Raw genomic sequence first — 22,771 nt, forward strand, 5'->3', positions numbered from 1 at the left:
AGTAAATGCATAATATTCTGTTTCCATAATCCTACTACATTATTTTCAATGCTCAAAGTTGGATCTAGGAACCTGGATCTGGCCCTGGTTCAGACAGTCCAGAATGCAACACAGCCTACATAGGGAAGTAAGATCTTCCCGACTCTCCAGGACCCACTCATTACAGTACAGGAGGCTCCAGACATAAGCACTTGCACACAATTCAGATGTTACTAGGTTGGGTTAGATGTTGTAAAAGTCAATATCAGGATCTGCAGCCTGCTGTTCAGTGCAGTGTTTAGCTGCTTGTGCTTTGTCATTATGCCATGATTGCAGATTTCTTAAAAATTGTCAGTCCTCCAGAATATCTTGCGATTTAACAGAAATAAAATGTTATGTGTTGTTTTTTTTGTTAAAGAATGAGAGGCAATGGTACCCAATACCCAATGGTATAAAGTAATACAAAATATCAGAATGTGTATACAAAAGACAGAAGTGTTCAGAATGCTTTTTTTGTTCCCCCCTCATTAGGAAGAGGTATTGACCTGGGTCTAGGAATTCAATGTCTAATCTAACTTTACACACAATTGACATACAGTGGCTTCAGTAAGTATTTGCACTCACAGTGGTGCTCGATTTAGGTTGTAAACTAAGGAGGGGTTCTGTATTCTATCATCATTAGCACTCCTTGGTCTCCAAAACCAGTGTGTTTGAGAGCACATGAGGAAGAGAGCTGAGCAATAAGCCCTAGGTGATGGTGTATAGTCCAGAACATGACAATGGAAATGATTGGCCCATCCATTAAAGGCCTTGATTGTTTTTGCAATGGCTTTTAGAATTCCCATGGGTTAATCCTTAAAATTATCAGTAAATTGAGGCTGGTCATTATCCTGTATTTTATGATGCTCCTGTTTTGTGTTTGAACACAGAGCTAATTGACATCTTATGGTGTAAATGTGTTTTCTCCAACAGATCTGCTTTGTGTCCTCTCAGCTGTGCTATAGGGGATTGGGCCAATGACACACACTAATAATATGAAGACCAGGTTTTTTATTATTCCTCACAACTGTAACAAAAGATGATGTCTGCTGTTTTTCAGGGGGAGAAGAATGCCGGCTTTGATGTCTTGTACCATAATATGAAACATGGACAGATTGCTACAAAGGAGTTGGCAGAGTTTGTTCGTGAGAGGTAAGGAGGTGTGTGTTTGGGGGGGCGGGAGTGTTTACTTTGGTGGCAGAGCTTGTGTGGGTGAGGTGAGTAGGAGCAGTGGGGGAGCAATGGCAGTTTCTGAGACTGAGACAAGAGGGAAAGGGGGGGAGCGTGAGCTGAATTTGCTCAACAGAAATCAAGAATAGAAACTAAGGCTTAGAAACCTAAAAAAACTTGGTATTCAGCTTGACTCACAGCTATAAGCCACACGCATCATCTTAAACATGCCCCTGCAGGCCTTCCACTTCTGTAGGTGCCACAGCACAAATGGCTGCAGATACAACTCTGATTGCAAAACTAGGCTGGGCCTGGTCAGTACATGGGCCTGTCTAAACAGAATATGGTTGCTGCTGAAAGGCATGCCATGGAAGCCCAATGATGGTTATCTCTGGATGTTTATGTAGCTCGCTCAGTCCCCACATTACCCCAGTTCCCTTCAGAAGCCATTGAGGTCCCTGCTCTAGTTACTGGGGGGCTAACCTACGATGCAGTGGCCTCCTATCTAGAGGAACATCAATTCCATCTGCTTGTGACACTGAAAATGGGGAATAACCAGTGGCCTTATAAGACACAGGCTTGGGAGAGTAATTGGTGTAGCTCTAAGAGACAAAGCTTTGTGTCTATTCTGAGCTCAAGCAGGTACCTGGGCAGGTGAAGATATCTCAGTGATACAGGGTTAAGAAGGGGCTGCCTGCTTCTATATTTCAGAAGTCAGTCAATACACTGTCTGTTCGTGGCCTCCCGCCTGGGTTTGTTTTGGAACATGCTTACTTTAAATGAAATTAAACCAAATCCATTAACAGAGGGTTTTTCTTTTTAACTTCAAAGTGTTTGCTAAAGCAGTTTCGAAAAGGTCATGACTACTAAGTAGACAGATTTTTTTGTACAACAATGATGTCATCTTATCTAGTGCAAGGCCAGACTAAAGAAAGTACACTTGGTAACCTATGATGCCTCCATACTGTCGCTACTTTTAATATCTTGAAGGAATCAGGTAACCACACATTTCACCCCACATTGAAATCTTCACATTGAAATCTTGAGTGTTGTTTCCCATTCAATCCTCTAGCCTCTGCTTTTTAGGATTAACCTCAGAAGGGACTGACGCAGGCTATTCAAAAGGACTTAGATAATATTTAGTTGTGGGCCGACACCTGGCAGATTAAATTCAATATGGACAAGTGCAAGGTATTACATGCAGGTAACAAAAATGTCCACTATAATTATACTATGGGAGGAATAGAACTAGATGCAGTAACGCATGAAAAAGACCTAGGAGTCTACGTGTACTCCTTACTTTCTCCATCCAAACAATTGTTGGGAAGCAATAAAAAAGGCAAACAGAGTGTTAGGGTATATTGTCAAAAGTGTAGAATTTAAAACAAGGGCAGTAATGTTAAGACTGTACAATGCACTAGTTAGAGCTCATCTGGAATACTGTGTACAGTTCTGGGCTCCACACTTCAAGAAAGATATCGCTGCTCTAGAGGCAGTTCAGAGGAGAAGCAACCAGACTTATTCCAGGTCTGAAGGGAATGTCTACTGAGAGACTGAGGGAACTGAAACTTTTCACCCTGGAACAGAGGAGACAACGTGGGGACTTGATTCAAGTCTTCAAAATCATGAAAGACATTGACCACATCAAACCAGAGGAGCTTTTCCAGATCAGCAGGGACACACGCACCCGGGGACACAAATGGAAATTTGTCTTCAAGGCATTCAAGATGGAAAACAGGACCCATTTCTTCACACAGAGAGTTGTCACAATCTGGAACAAACTCCCCATCGATGTGGCTGAAGCTGAAAATTTGGGAACATTTAAAAATATACTGGACAGGATCCTTGGATCACTTAGTTATTAATGGACACCAAACGAGCATGATGGGTCGAATGGCCTCCTCCCTTGGCAAACTTTCTTATGTTCCTTGTGACACCTAGCACAGTCTCTACTGGAGGCAAGTGTACAGTCAGTGCACACAAGTCTACATCATCCTGCTGTTGATGTACAGTATTACAACAGTGCATGGTGACTTTTTAGAAACTCAAATCCATTTCAATGCTTTATTTTAACAAGAAAAACAATTGGTTTTATTTTGTTCAGGCCACCCTTGCCATCTTGAAAATTGTGAAAACAGTTGTGTAAGGCTTTACTTCTTGTGTATTTGGCTAGCTCATGATTCAACAGTTACCACCATCTGGCAATTAGTGATCTGGCACCATGTTGGCAGAACATTTGATTCCCCCAGCAAATTCAGATTGAAGGAAAAGGGAGATGGTCATCTATCTAGAGAGAGTGGGGGACAGGGTTATACAGTATAATTTAAATCAGTTTCTTATGTGCAGGTTGATGTTTCAAATTTTCCAACAGATTTTTTTTTTTCCTATTCATGATTTATTTAACATTTTATTTGTAATTGTGTACCAAGTATGAATGGAAAGTACAGCAGTAATTGGCATTTTTCCCCCATTTTGAAAAAGCATCTAAAGGAGTAAAAAGATCATCAAAGTTGTCTTTAATTGTACTCAATATCTGGAACAACCTTCCTCTCTCCTCAAACAACTTAATTTATAAAACAAAAACTAAATAAAGATTTTGTGCACTGTTTAGAGAACAGAAAATGCATGTTTTCTGGAAATAAGAGCTTTTAAAAATAATAGCTGTTTAAAAAGCTTATTGGGCAAAAAAGTAAGCTTGTGATATTAATGTGATTATTTTGTCCCATGTATTCTTGGCATGAAAAAATATATATCAAATGCTAGTGTAACAAATATCAGAACCCTATCAGATGAAACCTTGTACCTAAGGATCAGTGTGAAGAAAATGTAATATAATATGACCAAAGCAAGGGACAGCTCCATGTGACCCAGGCCATTCAATTTCAGATTCTTTTCATGGGGTCAAACCTGTGACAGCTACTGCCCCTGGAGCCCAGTCACCTGAGTTTGGTGGATCAATAACTCTGATCTTTGTTGTGTTACAGTTTTTTATATAAGATGTCTAAACCTGTGACTAAGTTTTTTTCGGGATTCCTTTGTTTTCATTTCGGTCCAGTTGGCAGAGATTCACACTATCACTCAGCTGGGCTGCTTGGCTTTTCTTCAGTTTATAATTAAAGAGCCAGAGCTCAAACAGTAACCTCATCTGATTTGGTTTTTGAAAGTGTAATTATTTTCTCTGTAGATTCTGTGCCTTATTATATTGAAGTCAGGGATTTCGGTATTGCACTGCTGTCTTCCTCGAGGGGTTGCAGCACTCCGGCTTTTAGGGAGCGTCTTTAAATAATTAGCAGGAAAGATGTTAAATTCATTGCATTAATTAAGTTAACTTACCCACAACTTGGTGATCTTTGTCATTATGTGAAATGAATAGGAGGATTGTCTTAAATAGACTTAGTATTTGTATCTAAGACACAAATATTTGTAGACCCTCACTATACTGGGGTAGTATTGGCACTGCATCACCAGTTGTGTTCTAAGACGAAATTTGCAGGCAAGTTCAGCAGAGGAGCACAGCCTCACTAAACTTCATGCGTATCATTCAAACTGTCTGTCATGCAATTTGCTACAGTATCTTTCTTATGCCTCAAAACACTAAAGACATAATGTCAAACACAACCAACTTAAAAGGGTTTGGTTACAACTGGAAGCCGTTCTGTTCAGCTTGTGGATGGAAGAGGCTGATGGATGCTGACTTGTGCAGAGTAACAGACGGGCTACAGTCAGTCACAGCAGCAGAGTACAGCAGTGGTGCTGAAAATGTCATATCAGAACACACAACTCATCGCATCTTGTCACAGATGGGGAATGGCAGCCTAAACGACTAAACCCGTTTCCACTCCTGTCAGTGGGAAAACAAGAAACTGCAGTTGCAATTGGCTAAGGAACATAAACACTGGACAATGGAGGATTGGAATAACATTGCCTGGTCCGATGAATCCCAGTTCCTGCGGTTTCATGCTAATTGGAGGACCAGAATATGTCAAAAATCGCAAGAGTCCATGGATCCATCCTGCCTGGTGTCAGCAATGCAGGCTGGTGATGGTGAAGGCTAGGGCTGTCCAGGAATGGTTACAGGAACATGACAGTCAATTCAGTTTACTGCTGTGGCCTTCCCAGTCACCAGGTCTCAATCCAATCGAGCATCTGTGGGATGAGGTGGAAGGAATAATTCAGAGTAGAGATCCACCACCAGCCAACTGGTTGAGTCCATGTCCTGATGAATTTAGGCTGTTCTGAAGGCAAAGAAGGGAGCAACTCACTATTAAGACTTTGTGCCTTGTATAATAAAGTGACCACTCTGTGTGTACAATATATCGCCCCAACTCTAGTGTCTAGTAACGCAATTCAGGTGTGCTCTCTGCTAATTAGTTATAGGTTAACTATTTAACAGCCCCCCAGGTCCTCTGTACCAGCAGTCAGCGCCAGCAGTCTCAGTGCCCCCCTTCCGAAGGGCCACACTTACAAAGGGCAGGGACTCTATTATTATTATTATTATTATTATTATTATTATTATTATTATTATTTTTATTTTTATTTCTTGGCAGACACCCTTATCCAGGGCGACTTACAAAATAAGTGCAAAAATACAGAGAAGTACAAGTCATCAATCATTACAAATTCAATTTATCTAAAACATAGCAATTCAAAATAATACATTTTACAAATTCCAAATTACAATTTACACAAGTACAGTAAGTGAGGTCCTACATCCTGGACGGTGAAAGCTAAGTGCTGTCAAGATGTAGGGTCACAGTCAGGGGTTATGGGAAAGGGAGCAAGGAGGAAAACAAATCAAGAATGCAAGAAGCAAAATAAAAAACTGAAGTGCTATCTATCAGGGATAAAAGGACTAATATTATAAGTAGAGTCTGAAAAGATGTGTCATGAGTAAGTGGCGGAATGAGGTCAAGGACTCTGCCATTTTGACTTCGGTGGGCAGGTCGTTCCACCATTTAGGGGCCAGGGATGAGAAGGAGCGGGCCACAACATGTCCGCACTCGCCTCCTCCAAAGCGACTGCTCCTGATCTACTCCCCTTCATCTCCTCCTTCCTCAACTCCTCACTACTCACTGGCTGTCACCCCTCTGCTTTTAAACAAGCTGCTGTCATCCCACTCAAGAAACTGTCATTCAAGAAACCAACCCTTCACCCTACCTCTCTTCAGAACTACCGCCCCATCTCCCTACTCCCCTTCCACAATGACCCTCGAGTGTGCTGTCCCACCATCAGCTCTCTGCATTTCTTTCCCATTACTCAATTCTTGTTCCTCTTCAATCCGGCTTCCGCACAGCTCACTCCACTTAGACTGCCCCCCTGGCAGTCGCTGACTCCCTCAGCTGTGCTCGGATGGCCTCCCTCTCCTCAGTCCTCATCCTCCTCGATCCCTGCACATTTGACACTCCATCGATCCGTCGATCACTCCATCCTCCTCTCCTGCCTCGCTGACCTTGGAATCTCTGGGACTGCTCTCACCTGGTTCTCCTCTTACCTCAACGACCGGACCTACCAAGTGACAATGCGAGGTTCCACATCCACCCCCCAACCTCTCCTCACAGGCGTACCCCAAGGCTCCATCCTCGGCACCCTCATGTTCTCTCTCTGCACTCGCTCCCTGGGCCCCCTCATTGCATCCCATGGTTTCTTTTACCATTTTTACGCGGATGATGTGCAGATCTTCCTGTCTTTTCCCTCATCCGACATCCTCATCCCCTCTCGCATCTCTTCCTGCTTGTCTGCTATCTCTGCATTCACATCACCTCAAGCTCAACCTCTCCAAATCGGATCTCCTTTTTCCCCCCTCTTCCTCACCATTTACTGACTTCTCCATCTCAATTCCCTTAGAATCTACGACATTCTCTCCCTCTTCTGCTAATAACCTAGGAGTCACCCTCGATCCTGTGCTCTCCTACACTCAGAACATCACCACACTGACACACACCTGCAGATTCTTCCTGAGCAACATATATGCCGAATCCGACCCTTCCTCACCAACTACTCAACTCAGCTGCTTGTTCAGTCACTGGTCCTCTCCCACCTGGACTAATGCAACTCCCTCCTGGCCGGCCTGCCTGCAACTACTACCCGCCCGCTCCAGCTCATCCAGAACTCTGCGGCTCATCTGGTATTCTCTCTCCCCCGATTCGCACACGCTACTCCACTGCTCCACTCCCTCCACCGGCTCCTGATACCGGCACGCATTCAGTTCAAGACACTGACTCTCACCTACCGCTGTCTCGAACAGACTGCACCGAGTTACCTGCAGACCCTTGTCTCTCCATACATCCCCTCCAGACCGCTGAGGTCTTTTGGTGCCAGAAGACTAACTCTGCCTCCTCTCCACTCCCCCACCTCCAGAGCCCAATCCTTCTCATCCCTGGCCCCTAAGTGTTGGATCGACCTTTTCACTGAAGTCAAAACAGCAGAGTCCCTGACCTCCTTCCGGTGATTACTCAAGACACATCTTTTCAGACTCTACTTGTGATTTAGTAATTTATTCTCCTGTAAGATTGCACTTTTACAACGTTTTGTCATACTCCTGCCTTTGCATTACTTGGACTTGTATTGTTTATTTTGATATCCCATACGCTCCCTTTCCCTTAGCTCTTAACATCTTGTCTGCACTTATCAGCTTTTTCATTCTAGGATGTAAGACCTTATATATTGTTTACTGTATATCTCATATACACTTTTGTAAATTGTGAATTTGTAAAATGTATTATGCCTTGAATTGCTTTGTATTATTGCACTTTGTGTTGTGCTTATATTTGTAAGTCACCCTGGACAAGGGTATCTGCTAAGAAATAAATAATAATAATAATAATAATAATAATAATAATAGTAATAATAATAGTAGTAGCTAATATGACCCAAATATACATCCAATAATTTCCTGAAGGAACCCAGAGAATTGGCTGCAGGTATAGGGCTGGCTATGCTTTTACAGACCCTCGAAATGATCCTCAAAAAGAGAGGTCTCTCTTATAAGTAGTACAGCTGCAGAGTTCAGTGTTCCTCTCGGTCTGGGAATCCTTCTGGTGGATTTTCTTTGGAATTTGTCTAAGAACATCCTTTCAGTAAAGTAGTGACAGAATCTTCAAAGAGTGCTTTGAATGGGGTCAAACTAGCTCGTTATATAAAGAGAGAATATTACTATGCGGCTCCTTATAATTAAACCCCATTGATTTTTGCTAAACAAAATTTTAAAAACTGCCTCCTGCCTCTAGTCCTGCATTGATTTTAATTTTAAGTTAGTATTTATTGATGTTACACCTCACTCCTGCAGGCCACTCTTTATTGCTGACCACAAGAAGGTAAAATCATGAATATGGGGCCCTTTTAGCCAGTTTTGCTGCGCTGAGTATCAGAACCTCACAGGTCATATCAGTCATTTATGCCAAAGCCTCCTCTTATATTCTTGATGACCTCTACCTTCTGATATAAACTGATATGAAAAACATTTGTAACAGTTATTCAATTTTCCATCTCACCCTTAACAAGTAATGGCCACTGCTGTGATATGCTGAGATTGGCGAGAGGATGAGGAGTTGGTGCTGTCTGATTGTGTTTCTTGTGTCTTCTGCAGGGCGGCTGTCGAGGAGACTTATTCAAAGTCCATGACCAAACTGTCGAAGATGGCGAGTAACAGCAGCCAGCTGGGGTGAGTGGGCCTGAAAATGTACACTTCAGCACCAACGCTGTCCCAATACCAACTTGATGTATTATGAGAATTGTAGGAAACTTGTAGGAAAAGGTAATCAGTAATCTTGTGAGTCTGTGAGAATTATACTAAGGTATGAATTTAAAACTTTTAAAAATATGTTCAAAGATAATATTATTTTTTTGCATGCAGTTTTCTATATTTGAACATACAGTTTAACACTACCTTATGTCTTCTTTCTGCTTCCTCTGAGTTCTGCAGTTCTGAAAATTTAACCAATTAATTCACAGTATCTAGCAACACCCCCACCCCCACCATTGGACTCCACTTCTGAAACAAGTCATGCCACTGCTGTCAGTGTACATATTCCACGTCTTCCACTTCATCAGAAAAATGCATCCAGTGTATGTTCCTTTGTAAGCAGCAATATAAATGGCCATCCCTTCAGAAAACATTGTACTAGATTATTTCATATTAAAAAATCTCTCACATTTTGACCTACTTTGTGCCACTTAAAATTTCTAGTGGGAGAGATCGAAATCAAATTTCGATTTCTGCTTGCGTGAAACTAAAGGTGAAAATGTGAAGTTTGAATGCGGAAAAATCATAATTAAAATGGAAAGCAATAACAATATTGGCATAAATAAGGTGCGTGCAGTTTTAAACTATACCCAAAATATTTTTCTGATGGGAGTTCTGATCAGTTCTTTCTCTATACTTGCGTAGATAAGAGTAATTATGAACTAATACAAATCAATTAATCTCTTTATATGTTAATTAAGCTTAACTGACATGTGAAATGTAGAAAACTGAATATGAATCGGCTTATTAACTGTCCAACTATTTCTTCTACAGACAAAGCATTTTTCATTGGGATGTTAAAAAAATACATGTATATAATGAAACTTCTAAATGTAGTGTAGTGAGAAGCCTTAATTAGCTAACTCAGGCCAGTAGTGTGGAGTAGTGGTTAGGGCTCTGGACTCTGCAGCAGAGGGTCATGGGTTCAATCCCAGGATACTGCTGTTGTACCCTTCAGCAAGGTACTTTACCTAGATTGCTCCAGTAAATACCCAGCTGTATAAATGAAGCATAGTATGCATCTGATGACAGTGTTGCATTGATGTAGCTGGTGTGTGAATTCCTCTGCTGTAACATCTTCTCCCATCTGATTTATGTGTTCTATGTAGTGTAGATATGTGAAGCTTACTACATAGTCTCCTAAAAAGAAAATTCAGGTAATATGTACCACCAGCTTTTAATCTGAGCATGTCTGTTTTTTTATGTCCCCCAAGGGAACAATTACATTGTTTAACGGCAAGCTGGCAATATTAATTGTAAAAGTTAAGAGAAGCAAATGTCAGCAAAACCTGTTGCAGTGTCTAGGGCAGTCATCTTGTTACCTGCATATCCTGTTGTGGGTGTAGATTTTATGTGAATGTTCCCGTGTTCACTGCAGGTCATTACGTAAGTAGTATTCAGAAAGGAAAATAAATCCCTCTAAATTACTTTGTCCGAATGTGAAGCATTAAGAGGGGGAAGTATATTAGTGTTGCACAGGCTCAGTGCTTTCCTTACTGGAATCTGCGCATGGTGTCACACTGATTTTGTTTCCTTATGAAACCATTTTTTTTCCCCCACTTTTTTTTTTTTTTTTTTTTTTTCCTGAGTGTGTACATTCCATATAGCAGTTTAAATTAGGTCAGAGAAGTACGGTGAACACACAGGAAAAAAGAAAAGGGTTAGAGAAGTAATGAAGCAGCAAAAAAAATCTATCATTGCAAATGGAATTTAAAATGTCTGAAAAAGCAAATTGGTTTTGCATCTTCATACAGTAATAGTTTGTAGGTAATTGTGGTAGTGCCCATTGCAGTCAAGTTACAGGCATATATAACCGGGGTTTGAACTACAGAATTGCATGCTTCAGCTGCCTTTTAATTTAGGACAATGCAGCAGCTTGTTCTCCATGTCCCCTCTGGTCTCCACATTTCCTGTTTTTAAGCCGACTAGTGAGGATGTGCCCTGTGCAAGCTGGTGCTATGTGATAATAGTGGGGAGGTGGAGGTTATTAGAAATGCTTCCGTTACACTGGCCTATCTCTCTCCTTCTTTCAGGTCTTTGCATCTTTTTCTTCTCCATTTCATTCTTCCTCTCATTCTCTTTCCCGTTCTTGTGTGTGTTTTCCTAATTTTCTCACTTTCTCATCACTCAACACACACACACACACACACTTTCTCAATCTCTATTCTCTCACTCTCAGGACATTTGCACCTATGTGGGATGTGTTCCGGGTGTCCTCTGACAAGCTGGCCCTTTGCCACCTGGAGCTCATGAGGAAGATGAACGACCTCATCCGAGAGATCAACAAGTACGGTGATGAGCAGATCAAAGTTCACCGCAAGGTACTTGCAGGTTTCTTGAAGCCTGGCATCCGTTTCTAATCCAGATCCTGGCTTCTCCCCCATCTTTACATTTTCTCCCTTCTGTTTCTTCCCTGTTTGACTCTTTCCTGGTTTTATAGTTCAAGCTCGCATTCCCTTTCTCTCCATGCTCATTTGTGATTATCTTGTGTTTCCTTCCTCTACCCATTGAGAGAGTCCTGTGCACTTCTTTGGCTTTTCAGTCAGCACCCCTTTACTAGAAACCATGTTTAGAAATTGGAGATCTGTCTTACTGTTATCTCAGTGCACTGTTTTTGTTTTCAGAATAAGTGTGCAAGGATTTTTGGGAGTCCTCCTGTGCCTGTGAACTTTCAAATAACTATATCATGCTACCTTCCCCCCCTGCCGCCCCCATGAATATACACCGATCATCCATAACATTATGACCACCTGCCTAATATTGTGTAGGTCCCCTCTTTGCCACCAAAACAGCCCTGACCCGTCGAGGCATGGACTCCATTAGACCTCTGAAGTAGAGGTCTTCACGGGTCCAAAAATGTGTGCCTGAACCCGAAGAGACCCGGAAATGTGCTACCCGGAACCGACTCAGACCCGTCTATTATTTGAAAGTTTGCACCCGGACCCGTGCAGAACCGAGAAGTGCCGTAAATGTACTACCTGGAACCGACTCGGACCCGTCACAGACCCGATTGAACCCGATCGGCACAGATCCCACAGCTAATCGCTATTAACAAGTTCATTTACAAGTTGTGAAAATAAAACTTTGTGTCTTACCTAATGTAACGTTAGTAGCTTCTCTCCTATACCTGACCGTGACGCATACAATCCATCCTCCTTGCCAAGAAAGTTGGTAAAATAACATCCATGTTGTTCCTCTCTTGCTGATTGAAAGCGCATGTATAATCCACTCATTACTTCAGCTTCAAAAGTCCACTTGCTGTCACGGTGGTGGATGACAAACACGACTTTGCAGCTTTGCAGTTTTTTTGTATCTCGCATAATACGATAACTTCCAGTTTGCCCTTTTGAACTATAATAACGATTGCTCGTTCAGTGCCACGGCCACTGACGTTAGCATTACTAATTTGCTGTCATCTGTGCTCTCTGAGACGTGTCTGACCATAGATTTTAGATATAGCGAACAAACTCCAACCACAATATCTCAAAAATCGCACCAACGCCAATAATGCACTTCGGTTTACGTCATCTGTCAAACACCGATATGGCAGAATAAGTCCCGCCTTCTAAATAAAAGAGCCAATCGTCAATTGGAAAAGTCATCGCGCCACTCAGGTATAACACACAATGTTAAACAGACCCGGGACCCGAAGTACAAGAATGGGACCCGGGTCGGGTTCTGGTGGACCCGTGGAGACCTCTACTCTGAATGTGTGCTGTGGTATCTGGCACTAAGTCAACACCTTGAACTCATGATTCATCAGACTAGGCCACCTTCCTCCATTGCTCCGTGGTCCAGTTCTGATGCTCACGTGCCCATTGTAGGCGCTTTCGGCAGTGGACGGGTCAGCATGGGAACCCTTACTGGTCTGCGGCTACGCAGCCCCATACGCAACAAACTGCAATGCACTGTGTGTTCTGACACCTTTCTATCAGCACCAGCATTAACTTTTTCAGCAATTTGAGCTACAGTAGCTCGTCTGTTGGATCGGACCACACGGGCTAGCCTTCGCTCCCTACGTGCATCAATGAGCCTTGACCACCCATGACCCTGTCGCCGGTTCACCGCTTTTCCTTCCTTGGACCACTTTTGATAGGTACTGACCACTGCAGACCGGAAGCTCTGACACAGTCGTCTAGCCATCACAATTTGGCCCTTGTCAAAGTCGCTCAGATCCTTACGCTTGCCCTTTTTTCCTGTTTCTAACACATCAACTTTGAGGACAAAAAGTTCACTTGCTGCCTAATATATCTCACCCACTGACAGGTGCCATGATAACGAGATAATCAGTGTTATTCACTTCACCTGTCAGTGGTCATAATGTTATGGCTGATCGGTGTATATTCCACCCCAAGATTGCAGAATCAGGCTAAGCAGTTTGACCCGTCCTGAGTGGTTTTGAAAGGAATCTGAGCTCCTATTTCAATAAATGAGATGAAAAGGTATAGCCTGTGATCCTGAAAGAGCCCTTCTGTGTTTTGCCTCCCAGACCAAGGAGGAGGTCACAGGGACCCTGGAGGCAGTGCAGAACCTACAGGCCATGAGCGGCCAGCTTCAGAAAACCAAGGAGAACTACCATGGCAAATGTCTGGAACTGGAGCGCCTGCGCAGAGAGGGGGCTCCACAGAAGGAGCTGGAGAAGGTCAGTGTTGCCACCAGGTCCACAGTCAATCACTGGGAAGCCAATTACTCCACTAGGAGTGGCCAACCCCTGTTCCTTATTAGTACTATAATCTGCTTTTATAGGCATCTCTAACTCCATAATATCTGCAACATAAACTGATTTAGAGTCCCAATAAGAGTCCAATAATCGAGTCCCAGTAGTTTTTCAAGGGTCTGGACTTGGACAAAAAGCAGTAGGTCAAGTGGCTTTCCAATATAAGGTACAGCCTTTAAGGGTACAATTGTTGGCATACACACATGGCCAAGGGACCATGAAGGGACCAGAATCAATCAAGTAATCAGTTTTTATTTAGTATACAGCCCTTTGCAAAGTTGCCACAGAACGCTTTATAGATTTGTAAAACCCAACTACAATAATCTAACTGTAAGGATCTGCATTGGATTATCATCTCATGGTCTGGCAGTGACAATTGAATAAGGATGCAAGGGAGAAAGTTGAGTTTATCTAAGTGCTAATAAGCTTTTTAAGTTAATCTTCGTGTTTTAATTACAAGCTCTAAAGGTAGTTTATGACCTTACAATAATTGTCCTCTTTTTTAAAATATCAAAGTGTAGTTCATGAAAATACACATCAGTTTGTGTTGACTACATTGTTAGAAATGCCAGAAATCAGCAGAGAATTAGCCTGTATTCACTTTACGCAGCTTTCTTGTGTGCTAAAGTGTTGACATGCTAAATTGTTGACATGACCACAGATATTGATCTGTTGGGCACATTGCTGCATATCCTGATGTACTAGCATGCTTCAAGAACAACAGTTATTACTTGTAATGTAATTTAAGTATTTTCAATTTATGTTGCTGTAGGGGGATAAGACTCTATTAGCATAGTCATCACTTTACATGAATCTCACCACCTAATGACAAAATGGTCAATCTGGAGAACAGCTAACCCACTCTGTTGTCTGTTCACATGTGTCAACTGTTACAGCAACTGTACCTTCACACTCCTGATCACACACTGCCTCTCTCTCCCTCACTGTGATCTCAGGCTGAGTCAAAGTCCAAGAAGGCCGGAGAGTCTTTCAGAGCCTGTGTGGAGAAATACAACGGAGTGGGTGGAGACTTTGAACAGAAGATGAACGAATCCGCTGGGGTGAGGGTACTTTTATTGAGGACGTTAACATTCTGACCAGATCAGCATATTATTATTTATTTATCTGACACACATTTCTATCCAAGTTGACTTAAAAGAGTACAATGCAATCAATCAATTATACATTTTAAAATAAGTATAATTATGTCAAGATCCTTCTGTAGATGCAAACTGTTAACTTATGCTTTCTTCACTGCTGCACTCCTGTGGTGCTAAAGCTCTATATGGTAGTTACTAGTAGTATAATTTATAGGGGTTTACAAATATGTCATTATTAAACTTGTTATAATTTGTTTAAAGTATTTAAATGAGCTTTTAGGTTGTTTTTTTGGTCATCTTCCGATGTTCATGGAATACACATGGAAACTTCAGTTTGGTAAGATTCCTGTTCCTGCTAAACAGTGGGATAGTATGATTTCATTTTTAAGGACTGTTTCCAAAATCCAGTCCTATTTTCCAAACTCTAGATTCGTCCTTGTTGGGACAATATCCCCTTTTGACAAAGGATACAAAAAACATTAATATACTTGATCTCCTGTCTCTTAATTTATTCCTCGCTGAGGTTCTGCCTTCTAAGTGTGCTTGTCACACAAACCTCAAAACAGCAGCCACTTCATATGTCCTAAAACAATGGGTCCTTAAAACAACACTTTCGCTTTGTACTGCCCTCTCCCTGGTCAGCTCTCTTCTGGCTGAGGAGTACTGGATCTGGTGGAACATGTCAAACAGCACTGTAACAGATCTCCTATGCAGCTAGGTAAACAGTGAAAACAGAGTATTTTTGTCCTGTTTAACAGAAGAAACTCTCTGTAGAAAACAGAGAAAGCTGAAATTAAATCTCTCAGCAGCAAAAGCTAGGTATATGGTTTTTAAAACTGTGACAGCTAATAAAGCAACTGAGGATATTATTCATGGCTGCTAAAGTGTTTTTCTCAGCATTTTCCATTCTTGCTTGTTATCTATCCTGCACATCTGACCTCTTTGCCAATTACTGTTTGTTTTCAACTAACTGTAAGCTACTTGCTAACATGCTGGGTTAAGACTGCTGCAGAAAAATTACAGCAAACCGAGAAATGCAAGGTCAGATGGTAACCAGTTAATTCCAAAAAACATGCAACACTTCTAATTTGATTACAAAAGCAATGCTAGAACATGGTATGTGTTTTGATAGAAGCCATTTAGTGTGTGGGAGAAGCCATTAAAAAACAAAACCATTAACAGGTACGTTCCTCTCAACATGGAACAAGCTAGAAGCATGCATGGAAACTGGAACGACTTGCGAAAGTTGAGTTCTAGGCTGAAAACAATGGCACCGTTTGTGTTGCAACCCTTCGCCACATCAACCTTTGCAAAGCAAATGTTGGGGCGGCTTCAGCTACACCTGAGAAAACACAGATGGAACTCTGCCACCCCTCTTAATGCTCCCCAGACTGGTCTGATTGCCCCGAGTTAAAGCAGTGGAAATGCAGCATTTCACCAAACTGAGCAGTACCAAGCAAAAACCATACCTGAGGCACCTGCTGTAATTGAAATGTTGCTGGTGTTTACTGTTCCATCCTATCCTGTACTCTTTCATTTGTCTATAAGCTGTTGAAGGCCTTACTTTTTATGTGTATATTCAATTCAATTTAAATCTCTGCTTCAGTAGCTCCTGTTGGTGAGATCTCCAGCTCAAGCCCTGATCATTCCTTGTGTTTTTTTGTTTTTTTACTTTCATCTCAGACTATTCTTTAAGGAAGCTAATGGAGCCACTTGAGCTGCTGAACACGGCAGCCATAGCATCGATACATAAGAACTAATTTCAGGTTCACGTATGACGAATGCACAATGTGGGTGTCTCCATGGTTACTTGCATTTGGTTCCTTAGAAACCATTTGACGAACAGAATGAATGGTACTCTTAGCTGTTATGAGACCTTAAAATCCTTGCTCGATAATACAGCATGAAGTCCTGCTCCTAAAACTGAGTTTCCAGCCAAGGCACGTATAAAGATGAACAGGAGGTCTGTGTCAATAGGATAAGGATTTGTATGTTGTGCTACATTATATTGCTCTGCACTGGCTCCAGGTAGAGTGTGGACTTAATCTTATGGTTCTCCTCACCATCTCTGAACCCTTCTGTGTTCTTAGACATTGACTGAGATTCCCTATGGGCCTGTTCATTCTTTCAGATCCGAAAGTGTATATGGGTCTGAAGAAGACACTCAAACTTTCAAGACCAGGGCATAGTAGTTCTCATTTTTAGAACCTTATCTGGCGTATTACAAACCCTGGCATGGCTACCTCATTTAGACCTGCCTGAACACTTGTTTCAGCTGGTTTTTATACCGGACCATGACTCACTATTGTTCTGTTTTAAAAGGCCCTGCACAAAGAGAATAAGTTGTGTTGTGTTGCCCATGGGTTCATGAGGGGTTAATTCTCTGAAAGCCTGCATTTTGGAGTTTCAGGTGGATCTTTCTATGCTGAGCACCACTAGTTCAAATCCAGACTGTTCCACTAGTCACTGGTGATTGAGGAGACTCCAAAGGCCAACCCCTGGGGAACTAGCATTGGCATAACATTTGCTGGAGGATTCTTGCCTCGCCAACAGTGACTGTTGCTGGGTATTGCTCACTGAGTGTGGTGCCCATTCTTTGGCTGGTGGTTTTGTTCTATTGTTATCCTACTTGGCAGTCTGACCTTTCTTGACTGCATGCTCTTATGAGGACCTTGTAAGGACCTCTTAGAGTGACCATATGATTGTGTGGTCAATGAAACACATTGAAACTACGCCCTGTCTCCAATGCAGTGATATGGTCACCCTACCCTTATGTCTCAGGAGCACAGGGACAAATAATAGCTAAAGATTGACTGAAACCAAGATGGGGACTGTGCTCTCCTTTGACTCGACCTGTGCTCCACCTGCTGTGTTCTGTCATTATTACAGTCACACTTGCTGCAGCCCCCCATAGCACACTGACACACACACACTGCCTTACTGCTTTAGAGTGTGATCTCATCAGTACAGAGGCTGTTCAGCATGGCCCAGGTCATCCGCTGCAGTGAATACAGTGGTCTGTGTGAATCAGTACAAGGGGACGCTCTGCTCCTCGTCTCCAAAATCCTACCTAACCGCTGGTTCCCCCCTGTGCAGAACAAACCAGAAAAAAATGTTCTGTCAATAAAAACTGTTCAAGCTGTCTGTTCATTTTAACATGTAAACAGTACTGTACATCTGATGGCTGATTTTTTTTTTTTTTTTTTTTTGGTGAAGTGTGGATTGGAAAGATCCATAGAACAATGTCTCTATCCTTATCGGATTTAATAGAATGAATCAAAGCTCTAGTACAGCAGTGTTAATAATTAGCAACATTATTATGAACAGTTTAACTGACACTATAAAGAAATCAACAGGTGTCGGAAGTGCCTTCTGCAATTGAGCAAATGCATAACCACAGTGATTGATTGAGACAAGAGGACAGAACGCTGTACCCAGAGGCCATTTTGTGATGTGGAGTAGGAGCAAGAAGGAGAGCAGGGGGAACCCCTCCCTGAGCTGGACTCAGGGGAGAAGTGTGTTTTTTCTGGGAGGCAGGCTTGGGACCTCTGATGTAGTTGGTGTTTTTGCTGTTGCTGATGTGTGTGCAGAAGTTCCAGTGCATCGAGGAGGCCCACCTGAGGCAGATGAAGCTGCTGATCAAGTCTTACTCACACTCCATCGAGGACACACACGTCCAAGTGGGACAGGTACCAACCCCCACCCCCCACCTCCCTCTCCAACACGTTCCTCCCAACCTGTAAATAACGGCTCTCAAACTCAGTGCCTGGGGTATCTAATGTTAATTAATGTATCTAGTTAGTTTTACCTATATACAGTACTGTGCAAAAGTTTTAGGCAGGTGTGGAATACATGCTGTAAAGTAAGAATGCTTTCAAAAACAGACATGTTAATAGATTATATTTTTCAATTAACTACTTGCAAAGTGAGTGAACAGAAGACAAATCTAAATCAAGTCCATATTTGGTGTGACCACCCTTTGCCACCCTGGGATTTTGTAGGCATATAGTCAGGTGTATGATTGAACAATTATACCAAACAGGTGCTAATGATCATCAATTCAATATGTAGGTTGAAACACAGTCATTAACTGAAACAGAAACCGCTGTGTAGGAGGAATAAAACTGGGTGAGGAACAGCCAAATTCAGCTAACAAGGTGAGGTTGCTGAAGACAGTTTACTGTCAAAAGTCATACACCAAGGCAATACTGAGCACAGCAACAAGACACAAGGTAGTTATACTGCATCAGCAAGGTCTCTCCCAGGCAGAAATTTTATGGCAGACAGGGGTTTCCAGATGTGCTGTCCAAGCTCTTTTGAAGAAGCACAAAGAAACGGGCAACGTAGAGGACCGTAGACACAGTGGTCGGCCAAGGAAACTTACTGCAGCAGATGAAAAACACATCATGCTTACTTCCCTTTGCAATCGGAAGATGTCCAGCAGTGCCATCAGCTCAGAATTGGCAGAAAACTGTGGGACTGTGTACACCCATCTACTGTCCGCAGAAATCTGGTCAGAAGTGGCCTTCATGGAAGACTTCCGGCCAAAAAGCCATATCTCCGACGTGGAAACAAGGCCAAGCAACTCAACTATGCACAAAAACACAGGAACTGGGGTGCAGAAATGGTAGCAGGTGCTCTGATGAGTCAAAATTTGAAATATTTGACTGTAGCAGAAGGCAGTTTGTTCACCAAAGAGCTAGAGAGCGCTATACGAATGAGTGTCTGCAGGCAACAGTGAAGCATGGTGGAGGTTCCTTGCAAGTTTGGGGCTGCATTTGTGTAAATGTAGTTGGGGATTTGGTCAGAATTAATGCTGAGAAGTACAGGCAGATACTTATCCATCATGCAGTACTATCAGGGAGGCATCTGATTGGCCCCAAATGTATTCTGCAGCATGACAACGGCCCCAAACATACAGTGAAAGTCATTAAGAACTATCTTCAGCGTAAAGAAGAACAAGGAGTCCTGGAAGTGATGGTATGGCCCCCACAGAGCCCTTATCTTAACATCATTGAGTCTGTCTGGGATTACATTAAGAGAGAGAAGTAACTGAGGCTGCCTAAATGGTTAGTTCTCCAAGATGTTTGGGCCAACCTACCTGCCGAGTTCCTTCAAAAACTGTGTGCAAGTGTACCTAGAAGAATGTATGCTGTTTTGAAAGGTGGTCACGCCAAATGTTGATTTGATGTAGATTTGTCTTCTGTTCACTCACTTTGCATTTTGTTAATTGAGCAATATAATCTGTTAACATGTCTATTTTTGAAAGCGTTCTTACTTTACAGCATTTTTTCATACCTGTCTAAAATTTTTTGCACAGTACTGTAACATTGGCTTTATTGACATGTGCATTTTACTCAGTTGTACAAATTGAAATTGGTAAAACAGAATTTAAAACTGTAGTGATGCATATAGTCCTTACCGTTTTTGTCCAGTTGAGTAAAGTGTTGGGGAACTGAAGTCTAATATGGTTTTACAGTTCCTACTTCCACTGATAATATATTTGAAAACATGGTATAAAATTTATTTAGTTTCCTTCTGTGTTAATTTCCATGCATTTAGTGCAGCTTTGTTTTAAGTGGTTTGTAATGAGATCATCACTCCACTTGAAGTGCGTTCAGTTGCTGTTATAAATAGCAACCAGCATGACAATGGCAGAGTTTGGATAACAACACTGTCCTTTAGAATACACCAAGCCCATCTGGACAAAAAAAAAAGCCTAAGTACTTGAAAGACTGCCGTTGTGATTCAGTTTGACCAATCTGTCTTTTCTTGTCAAGTTGAATTAACACACGCTATTCAAAGCATACCATTTGACGTGACTGAAAATCCCAGGTGAAAGCTGCAATTTTCAGCTGATGGGTTAAACTTATTTTGAATCAAAGTGGCACTGCTATTTCTAACATAATTAGCAGCCTGGAGAGAAGGAGTACATTTGTCTAGTTAAAAAGCTGATCAGACCAGAAGATTTCCTGGGTTATCAGGTTGAAGCAGGAACTGAGCTTGAGACTCCTCTTGTTAACCAGTGGGCTCCCACATGGTCCTGTGAGCTTCATTTCCTTCATTCCAAGTATGCTTTTCAATTAGTCAAAGCAGACACTGGTTTAATTAGTCAAGACTATTAAGCTTCTAATTTAAAATGCCTGTGAAACCTGATGGATCACACTTATAAACGTGTACTGTTGTACATGTTCCACAGTAACACTGTAAGCCATGATACAAACCAATCACAATCACAGCAAAGTAAAGTATATACATGGTAAAACCACAGGGAAAAACCCAGTAACTACTGTGCAGATAGTGGTCAACTATGGCTCTCCAAAACCAAGGAGCACTGTAATCCACTTCTATTAATCTGTACTCACGGCAGCCCCACACACTACTGCCTGATTAAGTCACAGTAATTTAAGCCTGTAAAGGGTAAAGAACCCCTAGGCTTCCCATGCAGCTTCAACTGCTTAAAACCCTTAAGGCCACATGAACTTCCAGCCAGAGATGAATTTTTAACCATTTCAATACGTCCTTCATTTGCAATTCTTATCCTTCATGTTTACAGAAATGTTTTCCTCACTTGGTTAAGAATGCATAGTGCATCTGTGGTCACCTCCACTGGGATAGTACCATGGGTAGTAGCTGTGTTGAGCTGAACGTTAACTGGATATTCCTAATTCATAGAAAAAAGAACCAAGCTCCCATATTATTGATAAGTAATAAAACACAAGCAGGGTTAGATGGATGACTACCAGCCAAATGCATTTACAATCTGATTAGAGATATTTAAATATTTAAATTATATATAGCTAATTGGAATACAGTTGCATGCATCTGTGCAGTGTTTAGAGATGACATTTGCTTTAATACTGGTTATTCAAAATACTGTAAGCAACGCAGCTTGGGTTCTTTAAAGCGCTCTTTAGAGCAATCTACCTCCCACACGTCACCTAAGGCTGCCCCTCTCTGCTACACTGCAGGTTCACGAGGAGTTCAAACAGAATGTGGAGAACATTGGTATCGAGAACCTCATCCAGAAGTTCGCCGAGCAGAAAGGCACAGGCAAGGAGAGGCCAGGTATGCCCAAGATCCCCTCCCAGTTAGCAGGCGGGTGCATTGCAGCCTTAGTCTGGTGGTGTCAGCTGCATCTAAGCAGTGCATCTCAGCCCTGTTCTGCTGTGCCTGCTACTTTCCATTCCAACTGAGCTCTTACCTGACCCCTAATTGACCAACAATGGTCTTTATGTTAGTTGTTTTCAGCTCTTAAACATGTGGAGATCATTCAGGTAAGTAGCTGACAACTGGACTGATACAGCAGATCCAACAGATCCAGTGGTCCTTCAGGAGCAGGGTTGGGAACCATTGATTTAAAATGTCATCATGATGGAGTACCATTTGAAAATAAGCAGTTTGGCTTCCTGATTGTGCCAACTAGGCATTCTAAAACAGGTGTTTATCTAGTCGGACTAGATTGATAGGCATGGTGCATGGAGTTATTTTACTGGAGCAATTGTACAAAAAACAAAACCCTGAATAAGTCAATTAAACTTTACAAATACTGTAACATGTGTCAGTGTGTGCAGAGGTACTGACTTTATGCACTTTTCCAGGATAGGGTTTGGGTTTGGATTCATAGAATGAACCACAAGTAGAGACAGAAATTACTTTGTACATCTGTGAGTTTGTGTGTGTCTTCTCATGGCTGTGCTTACCTCTCACAGCATTGGCAGGTTTTGAGGAGTACAACTCTTCTTCCATACCCGAGGGCATCAAGAAGATCCGCAACAAGGCCTTCAGGCTCCCAGGGCTGGGCAAGAGGGAGAAGGAGCCAGACTCCACGTAAGACCTACACTGGACCTCTCTGTCACTCTCTTTTCCCTGACAGCATGCTCCTCCCTCCCTCAGTTTTTGTCACACTTTATCTGTGTCGACTTGTTTTATTTACTTAACAAAGGCAAAGTCCCTAAGCTAAGCAGTTGCTTCCAGTCCTACTGTGTTGTTGTTGAATAGACCTCCGCTGAGATTGTAGAGGGT

General features: G+C 42.1%; 1 protein-coding gene across 3 annotated transcripts in view; it reads left to right on the plus strand.

Moving 5' to 3' along the window:
• Positions 1 to 22,771, plus strand: part of fcho1 (FCH and mu domain containing endocytic adaptor 1) — a 183,852-nt gene that overhangs the window by 140,594 nt on the left and 20,487 nt on the right. Inside the window, exons 5-12 of one of the 3 annotated variants that reach the window (XM_066695637.1) lie at positions 1,079 to 1,170; positions 8,774 to 8,848; positions 11,109 to 11,250; positions 13,419 to 13,571; positions 14,603 to 14,707; positions 18,337 to 18,435; positions 21,718 to 21,814; positions 22,459 to 22,576. In XM_066695637.1, the coding sequence (XP_066551734.1) occupies positions 1,079 to 1,170; positions 8,774 to 8,848; positions 11,109 to 11,250; positions 13,419 to 13,571; positions 14,603 to 14,707; positions 18,337 to 18,435; positions 21,718 to 21,814; positions 22,459 to 22,576 (881 nt within the window). Of the gene's footprint in view, positions 1 to 1,078; positions 1,179 to 8,773; positions 8,849 to 11,108; positions 11,251 to 13,418; positions 13,572 to 14,602; positions 14,708 to 18,336; positions 18,436 to 21,717; positions 21,815 to 22,458; positions 22,577 to 22,771 lie in introns of those variants that run through there. The other 2 variants (XM_066695639.1, XM_066695638.1) reach the window with 2 other exon arrangements.

The sequence above is a fragment of the Amia ocellicauda genome, chromosome 22 (assembly GCF_036373705.1).
Source record: "Amia ocellicauda isolate fAmiCal2 chromosome 22, fAmiCal2.hap1, whole genome shotgun sequence".
NCBI lineage: Eukaryota > Metazoa > Chordata > Actinopteri > Amiiformes > Amiidae > Amia > Amia ocellicauda.